At 52.6% G+C, this 13,824-nt stretch overlaps 1 protein-coding gene across 1 annotated transcript in view; it reads left to right on the top strand.

The window, feature by feature from the left end:
- Positions 1–13,565, top strand: part of LOC136135389 (tyrosine-protein phosphatase non-receptor type substrate 1-like) — a 39,531-nt gene extending 25,966 nt beyond the window's left edge. The window contains exons 5-8 of the mRNA XM_065893270.1: positions 1,260–1,370; positions 4,406–4,430; positions 10,854–10,893; positions 13,311–13,565. Of these exons, the coding sequence (XP_065749342.1) occupies positions 1,260–1,370; positions 4,406–4,430; positions 10,854–10,893; positions 13,311–13,565 (431 nt within the window). The remainder of the gene's footprint in view (positions 1–1,259; positions 1,371–4,405; positions 4,431–10,853; positions 10,894–13,310) is intronic.
- Positions 13,566–13,824: the final 259 nt, after the last annotated feature.

Genomic DNA, 13,824 nt, shown 5'->3' with positions numbered 1-13,824 from the left:
CTGGGAGAGTGAAAGGTGTCAGCCCCCATCCAACCTGTTGTCGATGTGTCTCCCTTCTTTCTTCAAAGCGGCAGCACCTAGTTGGCGTTTTGGTACCACTGTGGAATGTTCCATCACCTGTACGCTTGTATGTAGCGACCCCTTGAATGGATTAGAATAGAGTCCATTTCCTTCCTTCATGCATCCTTGAAGGAAACAGCTCTAAAGAAGCCTTGGGGCCTGTCACGGTGCCCTTTGGTGCCACCAGTGGCTGGTTTTCACAGGATGAGCTCTGCCCCTGGAGACAGCTTGTGTGGATCCACTCCGCCTGTCACAGTCTTGCTGGGGAGCTTGGACAAGTCAGTGCCTGTCTCTGGGCTGCTCTGCCTGCTTCTGGCAATGTTGAGGGAGGTGACCCTGGTGATCCCCCAGCTTTGAGTCTCAGCTGCTAGGACCATAGCTGTCGCAGCATTATAGCTTCAGGGCTGGGTATGCAGTAGACACTCAAGAAATACTTTTAGAAAGGATGAAAGAGTGAATTAGCTGGTTGATGTGCGAGCAGGTTTAGTTAGTGAGGTAATCCTCAGAGCTATCCAATGAGGTAGAGATTACTATTGGCCTCAGTAACATAAGCCAATGTGTGAGGGGGGCTTAAATGACCTGCTCAAGGTCACACCACAGAGGACAATGATTTGAACCCACGTGTCTGAGACCTGCTCCCGGCCTCCCACTGTGCCCTCATGTGGGGTCCCCTGCCTGTGCCCGGCGCCACCCCTTCCCTGTCTCCGTGTTCCATGTCCTGGGCTCAGCACTCCTAGGCCCAGGCCCTGGGCACGGGCCAGGGCACAGTCTCGGGGCTCTGCATGTCCAGACGCACGTCCAGCACTCCTCGCCACCCCTGCCCCCTCCCTGCGCTGTGTGATGCCCCAGCTATGATTAGGAGCTCCCTGTGTGGCTGTCCCACGGCTCACTTAGATGAGGAGGAACATATGTCTGTTCCTCGGGAGGGAGATTCCCGCCCATGCCCTGCAGCTGGGCCTCTCCGAGGCTGACGGCAGCGTTTTCCCCCCTGTTACCTCAGCACGGTTTTTGCACTGCCGGTGGGTAACCCATGAGGAGAGGTGTGTGCAGACCCATGGACGTGCCCATGTGGCCTGAAATGTCTGAGCCAGATGTTTTCCGTTAATGAAGCCTGCCTCGTGGTGAATAGGGGCAGTGGGTTTTCCTTTTTTGTTGTTTTAAATTTTCCTACAAGAAGCCTCTATTTTGTGTGGTCCTAGACAAGGCTGACAACTGGAACAGTATCTTCATCGTGGTGGGCATAGTGTGTGCCCTGCTGGTGGCCCTGATGATCGCCGCCCTCTACCTCCTCCGAATCAGACAGAAGAAAGGTGGGTGCATCTCTCAGTTCCTCCTTATGAGTTTGCCCCTGGGCTGTCCTTCCCAGAGGGGGAGGCCTCATGCAGTTTAAGCCATAAAGATGTCCAGTTACTCCCGGTAACAAGAAGTCCAAAGGTAACAGTGCCATGGCTGTGTGGGCCCTTCACCAGGCTGGAATCTGGGTGGGTCAGCACCCCCGCAGCCATCACTGCTCCAGGCCTCACATCCTCATGGGACCAGTACCAAGGTGGCAAGCAGGGAGATGCCAGGGTGGCAAGAGGGCCTCAGGGAGGAAACAGTGTTTCCCAGGAGCCCCAGGCAGACTTCTGCTTTCCCCTTACCTGTCCAGGTTACATGCCCAGCACCCTGGCAGGAGGCTAGAAGGGAGTGGGGATAATACCACAACTTACTTCTGAGGCCGTTGGGAGGATTAAATGGCTGACTGTGGGTACAATGTTAGTAAGATGCCCAGCACACAGCAAGTGCTCAATAAATGTTAACTCCTCTCGTCAGTATTGTACATGAGCTGGAAACATGAGCCACCTCCCTGGAAAGCTCCCTTCACTGCGGCAAGATGTGTGGCCTTGGACTGCAGCAGGAGGGTATAAGTTCAAATCCAGGACATCGTCCCCTTGTTTGCATGCCCATGCATGTGCGTGGGCAAGCACGTGTGTGTGTGTGTGTGTGTGTGTGTGTGTGTGTGTGTGTGTGTGTGTGTGTGTAGTTGTTGCTGTAGCCAGACCTCTGACTCTAGAGTCAGACAAACTGGGGTTCCAGACCCTTGTTTTATGCTCTAAACAACTTGGCCTCCATTTCCTCACCTGTAAAATGGGCGTGGCAGTGCCTGCCTTGGAGGCTAGTTATGAAACAAATAAGCTCATGTGAAACAGCAGCTCTGACACATTCTCAGACCTAAAAAGATACATGTTCTCTTTCCCACTCTTGAAGGAGACTATTTTAAGCCAGTGTTTCTGAAACTTTTTTGGCTACAAGTGATAGAAATACATTTCATGTCTCAACCCAATGCACACACACCCCATCTATAAAATTGGAACTCTGATATTTTCCTTTTTGTCATATTTTGTACTATATTCTTTTAAAAATGCCGGTTTTGACCCACCACATGCCGCAGCTTATAAAGTGCAAAGTGTGGTCCCGAGCTGTGCTTCTGCACCCAGACCTCCAGGCAGAGCTCAACGGGCGTGTTGTGCATCAGCCACGCACCCCTCCTGCACCCCCTTTCCTCTGGTCCCCAAGTTTCCCTCCCCGCTGGGCTGGCTGGAGGGACTCAGCTCTGAGACACTGCCTGAGCCTCCAGCTCCCGCCCAGGAGGGCTGGCGTCAGGGCCTGCATCTCTGGAATCCAGAATGACGCCAGATGATCTACAGGGTGGTTTCCCTAACATTCCTGGCGCCCCCGCACAGGAAGGACTCCTCCTCAGGTGGGGAAGCAGGGTCCGTTGCCCACCAAGAGCGACAAGCCAGCCCTTGGATGGAGCGTTCACGGTGTCCACTAGTGTCCCAGTCCCCTTTGGAGCCTCATCCCTGGCCACCACGTCAGGCTCCAGCACATGTGAGCTCATTACCATGGGCCTGGGCATCAGTGACCCAGTGTTCCGGAGAGGGAGGGGGGTTGGAGGACTGCAGATCCTGGTGAAGGCCACCCAGCCCTGAGTGGTGCGTCTGCTTGTGTGCAGAGCCCAGCTCTCACACATAGGCTCTAGAGACAGTGACAACTGGCCCTCAGTCAGATCTTCTGGTGTGCCAGGCACTGTTCACAGACCTAACCCCACTTTACAGATGAGGAAACTGAGGCATGAGAAAGTTATAAAACTTGCTCAGGGTCTCGCAACTGGTGAGTGCTGAGGCCAGGATTCACACCTGGACAGTGGGTCTCCAGGGACTTTGTTTGAGACCACTCTGCACTTCACCTCCATCCTAATGAGACACCCCTTCTCCCTCATTGGTCCCTGGAGGTATCTCATCCTCTACCTCATACTCACAGTGAAATATCCTAATTTCAGCTCTGTCACTTACCAGTGGTGTGACCTTAGGGAGTCATCCAGTGTCCTTGGTATAAAACGGAGATGATTGGTCCCATCACTGGACTCCCTGAGACGACTCATGACCCAGCACTTGGCAACCCATCATCTTCCATTCAAATGCTAGATGCTGAGCTGCAGCATCTAACTGGTGTCACTCACCTAAACATCCAGTACTTGCCCAGGCACCGAGCGTTAATCTGGCAGTGAGAATTCTTGCATTGTGGCAGCCTCCAGCCTGTTAAAATGCGGTGCAGAGCACATTTGCCTGTGCATGTTGCTTTTTAATTACAGTTTTACAGCAAAATGAGAGTCAACTGGTGGCTGATCCCCAGTGGCTTCTCTGTGGGATGCCCCATATCACAGGCTTAAAATCTCTGAGCCAGATGGACCCTTTCTTTCCTCCCAAGATCCTTTTTTGGAAAGTGGTGAGATGAAAATGGATGTCCAGCCCAACCCTGTGAGTTAAAGCACTGAAATCCAAGCTCAGAGAGGGAAAATGACCCACAGAGGGTCACACAGCAAGTGAGTCGGTGGCAGAAGTGGGATTCCCATTTACTCCCCTACCTAGCAGACCTGCTAAAACCTGTTCTCCAGCAGTGAAGGGCCCTGATGGGGGCCCAGGCTTGCTGTAGGGTCTCTGGTAAGGTGTGTGATGGATGGAAGTGAGGCTCAGACAGAGGTAGGGCAGTTGACCCCTCCCAGGCTGAAGGCTGCTTTGGGATCTGACCTTTGGCAATTCCCAGAGATGGGAAAGCAGGAAGGCCCAGCTCACTGGTCTTCCTCCATGGAAGATAATGGGCCGCCCACCCCAGTGGGGTGGACACGGGGTTTCCTGTGGTTTAGAGGTGATTTCAGTAATTCCTCCCAACATCCTTGGAGGTAAACCTCTGCCTCCGCCCCTACACACACACACACACACACACACACACACACACACAAAGTTACGTGAGCAAAGTGTGTTTCTAGGTTAAATAACTGGCTTTTGTTTCTTCTCTCTTTCAGCCAAGGGCTCCACTTCTTCTACAAGGTAAGTGCGTCACTGGGCTAGGGTGCTTTTGTAGTTATTTTGTTGTTTGCCTCCAAAACTGCAAAGCATAATGCACACCCACTGCACCAGTCAACTACTTCTTTCCTTTATAAGCTCTTCTCACCAGGTCCATCTTTAATTACTATCTAAATGAGGGGATTTGAGGGGATTTCTGCACACAGAGGCACTGATCTCTTGCTTGCTGTCCACAGACAGTGAGACCCTTATCAAATCCCATTTGGACTGTGGCAGAAAACTCCTGCACGTTCTGCCCCCGAATCCAAATTGTATACTTTGCTCTTTCCTTCGTTCACTAAATATTCATTGAGTGCTTTGGCACAGATGGCCCTGGCAATGCCGGCATGAGTAGGATAGAAGCATCTGTGCCCTCCTGAAGCCCGTGACCTGGTCAGAAGCTAAGCCGATGACAGTACATCACAGATGGTACATTAGTTTGTTGATTCACATTATCGGTGATTTTTGCTGGGTCTCTACTGTGCACCAGCTCTGTTCTGAGCACTCAGGATACAGCAGTGAACAAGAGTCAGTCTGGGCCTTCATGAGGCTCAGATGCCAGTGAGAGAAGCAGGCAGTAAGCCTGGAGGCAAAACAGTATGATGCCCCGTCAGGTGGTGACGAATCAAACACAACAAGGGGATGGAGACTGCGGGGCAGGGAGGGCAGGGGCAGGGCCTCCTCTGAAGGGGACATATGAGCAGGGACCTGGAGCTGGGGACCTGTGAGGGGACACATGCTGGGAGAGAGAGCAGGCGAGGCAAAGGCCCAAGGTGGGCAGTACCGGGAGGATAGGGGAGGCCAGCCGTTGGAGCAGAAGGAGTGAAGGGACAGGAAGGGATGAGGTCAGAAGGTGCAGGCCCACATACCTTAGCTGTGGCCCATGCAGCAGATGGGTGACTAATCCAGACTTTGCAGCTTTAGGGAAGGCCCCCGACATTCACCCCAGCAGAGTAGAGGCAGCGCCCCATCATCTACCACGTGAATGTACCTGCATGGAAACATGAACGTCCACACCAAGGACGATAAATACAAACTATAAATAGCTTCATGTTGGTTCGGGACAGGTTTTGCCAGCAAATGGGTTTTGAAAATCTTTTGGTATTTTTAGAGCTTTGTGGATTTCAGAATTGCAAAGCGGAACTGAGGATCTAGAGGGGAAGCCAGGGGTCTAGGGCCTGTAGCTGTTAGGACTCAGGGTTTTACTCCCGGCTGGATGAGGAGGCTTAGGAGGAAGATGATCTGACTTTGTTTTAAAAGCCATCACCCTGACCACTGTGTGTGGACCAAGGTAAAGGAGGTGAGGGTGGAGGCAGAGAGGCCAGAGAAGAGGCTGCTGCAGTTGTCCAAGCAGATGGTGGTGGCCTAGACCAGGGTGATGGGATGGGCTTAGAAATGGTCAGATTCTGGGTATATTTCACAGGTAGAGCCAAGAGAACGTGCCGATGGATCGTAGGGTCCAGGCCAATACCAAGGTTGGGGCCACAGGGGTGCTGTGTCCTGTGCTGGGGACCACAGGTGCAGTGGGGAAATACTAGGCACTGCGGCTGCATACAGCAAGAGCATCTGACCTGTCTGAAGGGCCCTAGGAAGCACTATGTGTCCCTCCTGCCCCACAGCGGGAGTCTGTGGTGCCCTTGGGAGAGAGCCTTGCTTTCTGCTCTGACCTCCACAGGTGGCTTCCTGCTCTGAGCCCTGGCCAGCCTCCCAGCTTCCCCATCCCTGAACAAGCAGAGCCACCACTCCAGCAAAACCAGGCTCCTCGCTGCCCCCAGGGAGACGTGCTTCCTGTTGCCGGGCCTTCAACTGTCACACTTCCCACCGAAGTACACTCTTTCTCAAGGGCAAGGCTCAGCTTCCGTCCTTTGCCTAAAACCCCTCAGGGGCTCCCTGTGGCCCTCGAGGTAGTCCAGATGCCCTCCTGAGGCCCTCAAGCACCTCGTGGTCCAGCCCTGCTGCGCTGGACAGTTCTACTCCCAGCCACTCCTGGGGCTCACATTCCGTGCCTCAGCCAACACTGGCCCCCTTCACCTCCTCCCTCACGCTGCATCCTCGCTCTCCTCGCCCTGTGCGCTGGGCCTCTCCCTGAGATGTGCTCCCCACCCCTGCTCCTGAGCCACCCAGGGTCTGCACAGCTTCAGGGGGCGGCAGTCACGGCCGGCTCTGAACAGCGCCCCCTGGAGTTGTGCCACATGGAAGCTAGTGTAGGTGCCCCTCCTTTTACCTGGTTACCTCTTGCTCTTCCTTCTGGGCTCAGCAAGGGTGTTACCTCGTCCAGGGACAGAGGCCCCTCCTGGGAGCTCTCCTGATGCCCCTGGATGGACACCCCAGTGTGTCCAAGTTGTCTCTGCACTTGTCCCCATAGTATAACCCACCCCTCTCGAAGGCAGGGGTTACTTCCCTCACGTTCACTGCTAATTGCTGCTGAACTTGGCACCATGCCCAGAATGGACTGGGTGCTCAGTAAAGGTTTGTTGAATGAATGAATGAACAAATGCCATCCCAAACCACCACAGCAATCCCCGATCTCTAATTTCCTGAATCCCTAAAACTCTCCCTGTCAGTGGCTTCGCAGCCCCAAATATGGAAGGATCTCTCTTTTTTGTTTTGTTTTTATTGTTGTCACCATTTTTTACATGTCATCTCCTCAATTAGACTACATTTCTGGAAGAAAAGGGGTGTGTCGATAATAATAATGACAACAGCATCAGCGGCTAACATTTATTGAGCATTCACTGTGTTCCAGGCACAGATCTATGATTTTACCCATTGGTGATTTAATTATTGCAAAAATCCTATGATTTACTCTTGTCCCAGTTTAATTCAACAGAGGTTCTGAAACTTGAGTGTGTAGCAGAATTCCCTGGAGGGCTTGTTAAAATGCAGATTACTGGCGCCACCCCCTGAGTTTCTGATGCGGAATTTGTATTCCTAACAAGTTCTCAGGTGGCGCTGATGCTGCTGCTTCCGAGCTGGACTTTGAGAACCCCTGCTCTAGAAGCTTATTATTGTCCCCATGTTGTGGTTGAGGAGACTGAGGCTCAGAGAAGTCGTGAGACCTTCCCAAGGTCCCGCAGTTCGTAAGTGCTGAACCACGAGTCAAGCCAGATTTCTCTGACGCTGAAGCTGAGGCTGTTCATCACTGATCCAGTGCCTCGTGCTGCCTGTTTCTTCTTCCCCAGAGAAGCCAACCGTTTTCTGCCTGTTTTTTATTTCTCCAGCATGAGCCTACCGAGGGAGCCGTGAGATCACTTGCTCCCTTTCATCTCTCTAAGCCAAAGCGTTAGCTAGTGAGCGGTAATGGTGCTTTCCCATGCAGCCGCCAGCTTCAGCTGGCTGACTGGGATCAGACGCTTTCCAGAGGACATTGGCATGGGTAACAACCCAGCACCCCGGGAGGGGGCGGAGCAGGGGAGGGGGCAATGCCACCACTTTGAGCTCAAAGGGCCCATCAGATTGCAGGACCAGCGGGGGGACTGGCTATTTCTAACTCCCTAGGTTAGGAACGTACAAGAGAACGTTGTAATCTTCCTCAGCTCAGATGAGAGAAAAATGTGGCTCTGCTCCCTTAATTGGGCACTGGGGTTCATTCGGTCGACCATTTGTTCACTTGTCAGACATTCACTGAATTTATTCTTGGAATATTTAAGGCTTCCCTGACTCTTTTCATTTATTCATCTGGATTGAGCGCCAGGCCTTAAGCCGGGGGATTGCAAAGAGTAGCAAAAAAGACACTAGCCCTGGTCTCGTGGCACTTTTGATCCCACGGGAGAGATGTTCATTCATTGAGCAAACATCTATGGCATGCTAATGGTGCACCGGCCCATTACTAGGTGTCAGGGCTCCAGTGGTGAATGACACGGGCCTAGTCCCTGCCTACATGGAGCTAGTGGTCCACAGGGAGACAAGTTACCAGACAAGCTAGGAGGTTAATACACGATGTGCTGCAGGCACTGACTAAATAACACAAAGTCAGGCGCAGAGCAGAGGTTGGGGGGCAGGGGGTGGTGTGCGGTCGGCGGTCAGGGAAGGCCATCTAAGGAGGGGACATTTAGGAGAGAGCTGGGAGGCGAGAAGTCTCTAGGCGTGGGAATATCGGGAACAAGAGTGGACCAGGCAGAGGGAATGGCCAGTGCCAAGACCCTGAGGCAGGAGCAGTTGGACGTGTTCACAGACCATGGAGGAGGCAAGGGGGCCAGAGCTGAGTGATCGAGGGCGGAGACAGAGGACTAGAGCATTTGGTGGGGGCACATCACGCAGGCCAGGCAGTCAGGACTCGGAGATGGATTTCACCGCCTGGTGGGAAGGAGTTGAGGGTTTTAAGCAGAAAGATGATGTGACATCGCAGATGCATTTTACATGTGGGAAGTGGAGTGCAGGCAGGGCAGGAATAGAGCAGAGACGCCAGAGGCTCCTCAGAAATTTAAAACCTGGGTGGTGGTGATGACGGAGTGGAGGGGTTCGATATGTACTTTGGAGGCAGAGTCGACAAACCTTGCAGTGGATTAGACACAGGTTTTAAAGGAGGAGGGAGGAGAATCAGGGGTGATTCCCACTTCCTTAGCCGAGCACAGGGATGAGTAACAGCAATGCTGTTCACTGAGACAGGAGGGACCGGAGGAGAGACAGACATGAAAAATGGATAACTGCTTCTGTTCTGTAATAATTGCTCTGAGAGAGGAGCCCAGTGTTCTGAGAATGGAGTTCGGGATTCAGTGAAGTTTTCCCTGAGAAAGAACTATTTGAAACAGCTCTGAGGGAAGAGAAGGAGTGAATCAGATGAAGAGGCAGGGAGGAATGAGTGTGCAAAGGCCCTGGGGCAGCCTGATGGTCATTCATTCCAAGTCAGTTTTGAGCACCCATACCTATGTGGTGAAGAAGCATGGCAGACAGCCAGACACACAAACCAGATGGGAAAATATGCAAGAAGTTTGAAATTGTCACGGAGGGGCAGCCCAGCCAGCCCAGCACTGTCAGAGCCTTCCCAAGGAAGTGACAACGTAGTTGAGTCTTGAAGGATGAGCAAAGGTTAACCAAGAGGAAAAGTGGTTGAGGGGGTTCTTCGAGGCTGTTGTTGACATGTAAAGTGGGCCACATCAAGTAGCCCTTGAGAAATATTGGGTGAGTGAATAAGTGGGTGAATGAGGCCGAGGGAGTGAATGACCCCTAGGGAGGTCAGCCAGGGACAGACTGCACAGGGCTTACCAGCAGGGCGAGGCATTGGACTTGAACCAAAGGCAGTGGGAAGCCAGACCCGTTGGAAGCAGGAGGGGTATGCATGGAGCTGAGTGAGTGATGGTCCCCTCCAGACGGTGTCCCTGCTCCTGGAGGGCCGTTGCTTGGCCGCGTGGGGCCCGTCCTGCCCCAGAGCTGCTTTCTGAGCCAAGTGCTCATGCCAAATCCATTAATAACCCCACTGCCAAGCCCCGTTGCTCATTTGTGACATGATCCAGGCTAACATCCCCAGAGTGGCCAGCTTGAGAATTTACACAACTCCTGCAGAGCCAGTGGCTCTGGTTTGCTCACCACCTTGACTGTGACCCCGCAGTGAGCCAAGCCATGGCCTCCAATTACAGAATCAAGTGCTTGAAGAGCTTCTTTGATTAACCAGAACACTTGGTCCTTCTCTTTTCCTTTCTTAATGGTGACTTAGATGTGTATAATATAGAACATTGGGAAAACATGGGAAACTAAAAAGAAGAAAAAATACCACCCAAGGACCCCTGCTGTTAACATTTTGCTATGTTTCTTTCCAGTGTTATCCACACATTTTTCATAATTGAAATCATTCCACAGAGAATTTTGCTTTTATACTTATCATTTTAATGTAATTTGTAATTAAAAACAAAAACTTCCTCATAAACCTTTTAAGTCTTTATCTACAAATCTATCCTAATTTCCTTAACCAGTCCCAGTTGGTGGAGCTGTGAGGTGTAAACCTTCCTCCCCCATCTCGTTCTGTGATAAATGCCTCTGTGCATAAAGCTTTTTCTATATTTTGAATCACCCCCCCCCCGCACCTGGCCAAGTGTGTGATTATGAGTCAAAAGATGAGGACAACTTCCAAGCTCTTGACTTTGCCAAGCGGCTTCCAGAAAACGTTGTGTCGGTCGGCCCCTCCCATCAGCAGTGTGTGAACCCGCCAGTTTCACTGCACCTTCCCCAGCACCGAGTATTATAATTTTTAAAGATCCTTGATGATAAAGTAGGTTAAACAAAAAAAAGGTAGTACATGCTGAAAAGCCCTTTGGTCCAAACATGTGATAAGCAGTGGTGTTTCTGTTGGGAATCGCTCATCCACGTCCCCCACCCATATAGGAAGTGGAACCTAAATGTTATTCTTACCCATTTGCATGAGCACTGGAGATAGTGAGGGTATTTTTATCTGTGCGTCTCTTTCCTTTTTAGGTTGCATGAGCCCGAGAAGAACACTAGAGAAACAACCCAGGTACGGTGCTTGGTGAGATGCCCTTCCTGGGAAACAGGAACAGGCTGGGACAGACTCTCCCAGCTGGAGCAGAGGGAGGGGGGACTCAGGAAAGCAAGGATCCTCCACCCCTGGCACCCGCCCACCCTGGCGAAGGAGTCTTAATTTAGAACAGGATCTGCAACTCCTGTTGATGCAAGGAAATCATACCACCGAGAGTCTGTCCCCGCCTGTCTGACTCAGTGCCAAACACTGCGCAGCTGGGAAGGGCACCGTCCACCATGTGTTCTGTCTAAACGGTGCCCTGGAGTCGGGCTTAGTGTCCATCACGCCATCCAGCCTCCGTGCACGTGCCCAGCCAGTCCTTCCACCAGGAGCACCCTTGCGGCCCTGCGCCTCTCGCACGGGGTAGCACACAGCACTGCGCTGCATTTGCTGATGGGAAGACCCCATGTCTTTAATGACCTCATGCAAGGGCACACTCCCTTGAGCTAGCACTTTCACCCCAGCATCACTGAGGGGATTTCAAGGCACCATGGCTGGCCTGTTTCCAAGAACTCTGGCCCTGCCTGCACCAGCTGACGCTGTCAGACCTTGGAGGCAGAGGGCTCCTCTGAGCCTTGTAAGGAGACAGGCCCTACCCTGAACCTGGAATGAGAACATGGCAGCTGTCCTCGACATCTCCCCGGCAGTTGTCATCGTCGTATCTGTAGTCTGTTGAAGAGAGTCAGGGCTGGCGAGAGGCACGGTGCTTCTAGGCCAAAACTCTCCTGACCCAGCACAGCCCCACCCCACCCTTCCTGCCTCCAGCAGGTCCTGGGCATGAGCTCAGGTGGTGATTAGAAATCCAAGACCATTTCCAGTCATGGGACAGGAAGGCCTTCTACCCCGTCATTTTACTTTCTGGGGCTTTCATAGTCAAAGTTCTTTCTGGAACTTTGCAGGGAAACAATGATGGCAAAAAGAGCACCGAAACCTATACAGAATTCTGTCAGTTGGGACTTCCTGAGCACCTACTATGTGCCAGGCCCTGGGCAGTGAGCAAGGCTCTTGTGGAGCTTGCAGCCCTGTGACTAGGACTCCCAGTGCTGTGGGCCGTCGGACCACAGCTTTAGAGGCCAGCAGACCTTGGCTCTTTTCTAGCCGTGTGACTTTGACCCAATTATTTAACTTCTCTGGCTCTCAGATTCTTCACCGTAAAATAGAGTAAATAATTCCTAGCAAGCAAGGTTGTGTTAGGGCCTAAATTGGGTGATCCACATGAGAGCAGGGTGCCTGTCAGCTGTTGGGGACTGAGGTTACTTTTGTGCAGCAGGTAGGATCATGGGCGTTGGCAGCTCCCCTCCACGTCTACAGCGCAGGTGCCAGGCACAGAAGGAGCAAAGTATGTCATTCATGATGGGTAATTTCACGGCGGCAGTTGTGGGTAATAAGATGAGCATGTGGGAGAGGTTCAGGTTTGCCAGGTGGCAGATGACAGTTGACACGTGCTGAACATATGTGCACTTGGCATGAGCCAGGCTCCGTCCTAAGAGCTTTACCTGGACCATCTCATCGGATCCTCCCAGTGACCCTGGCAATAGATACTATTATTAGATCCACTTTCCAGATAGGGAAACCAAGGCCCAGAGAGGCTAAGTGAACTGCCCAGTCCCTCAGCCAGAGAGAGCAGAACCAGGATTCATACTCCGACTTCTGCCTACAGAACATTTACCTCCTGTTCACTGCTGGCCTCATTCTCACACACCCCTGTCTTCTGTCCCCCAGTCCCCAGCTTCACCAGAAGCGGGGCTGAAACTGTTGCCATCCATTTATCCATCCACCACTCGTTCGTTCGTTCATTTAACATCCATGGGGCTTCTTCTGTGCCAGCCTTGGTTTCTGCATCATAACGGATGCCTAGTGAATTTTTGTTGAATAAATGAGTAAATAAGTGAATGTCTGCTTCCACTGGGGGGTCAGCATCTTCTCAGACCTCCAAACGGGCACAGACAGTCAGTCCTAGGTGGTGGGTGCTGTGATGCAGAAGCACAGACTGAGGAAGCACAGAGACAGAGCTCTGGACCCAGCCGAGAGGAGGGTCTTAGGATGAAATTGACAGGGTGGATTGGGTTTCATTACAAGAAGAAGGAGGGCTGGACACTGTAGGCAGAGGAAAGAGCATCAGGAAAGGCAGGCGAGAACTGCAGGAGGGGGTGACGTTGAAGCAGGGATGTGAGGCCACTACACTGACGGTTAGGAAGACCCTTCAGGCCGTGTGAGGAAGAGGCTGATTGGAAGGGCAAGGCTGGAGACAGGTGACCTTGGCCGGAGAAGATGGGGCATGAACTAGGGCTGAGCCAGTGGAGGCCAAGAAGAGACAGAAGCAACCAGACTTGGTACTGAGGGTGAGTGAGTAGCTGGGGGCTCGAGAATGACCTTCTCTCCATCTCACTTAGATCCAGGACAACAACGACATCACATATGCAGACCTGAACCTGCCCAAGGGGAAGAAGTCCACCCCCAAGGCCGACGAACCCAACAACCACACGGAGTATGCCAGCATTCAGGCCTGCCCACCACCTGTGTCCGAGGACACCCTCACCTACGCCGACCTGGACATGGTCCACCTCAACCGGAACCCCAAGCAGCCAGCCCCCAAGCCTGAGCCATCCTACTCAGAGTATGCCAGTGTCCAGGTCCAGAGGAAGTGAACAGGGCCGTGGTCATCTCTAGGGTCTGTCCCCATGAGCCTTCCTGTCCCATTGCGGGCAACCTTGACGAGGACAGCCAGCCCAGTTCCTGGAGGGCCAGGGTGGGACAGGACCCAACAGTGAGGGTAGCTCTTGTCTCCCCAACCCAGCTGGCTCTCCAGCATTTCCATGGGAGCCATGGCCCCTCTATGTGGCCACACAGGGAGGCTAGTGTTGCCAGACTAGGCAGGGAACCGACCTGGGAACTGGCCAGAGCCAT

The sequence above is a fragment of the Phocoena phocoena genome, chromosome 15, assembly GCF_963924675.1.
Source record: "Phocoena phocoena chromosome 15, mPhoPho1.1, whole genome shotgun sequence".
NCBI lineage: Eukaryota > Metazoa > Chordata > Mammalia > Artiodactyla > Phocoenidae > Phocoena > Phocoena phocoena.
Note: the sequence above shows the minus strand (reverse complement) of the source record. Positions and strands in the feature narration are given on the sequence as shown.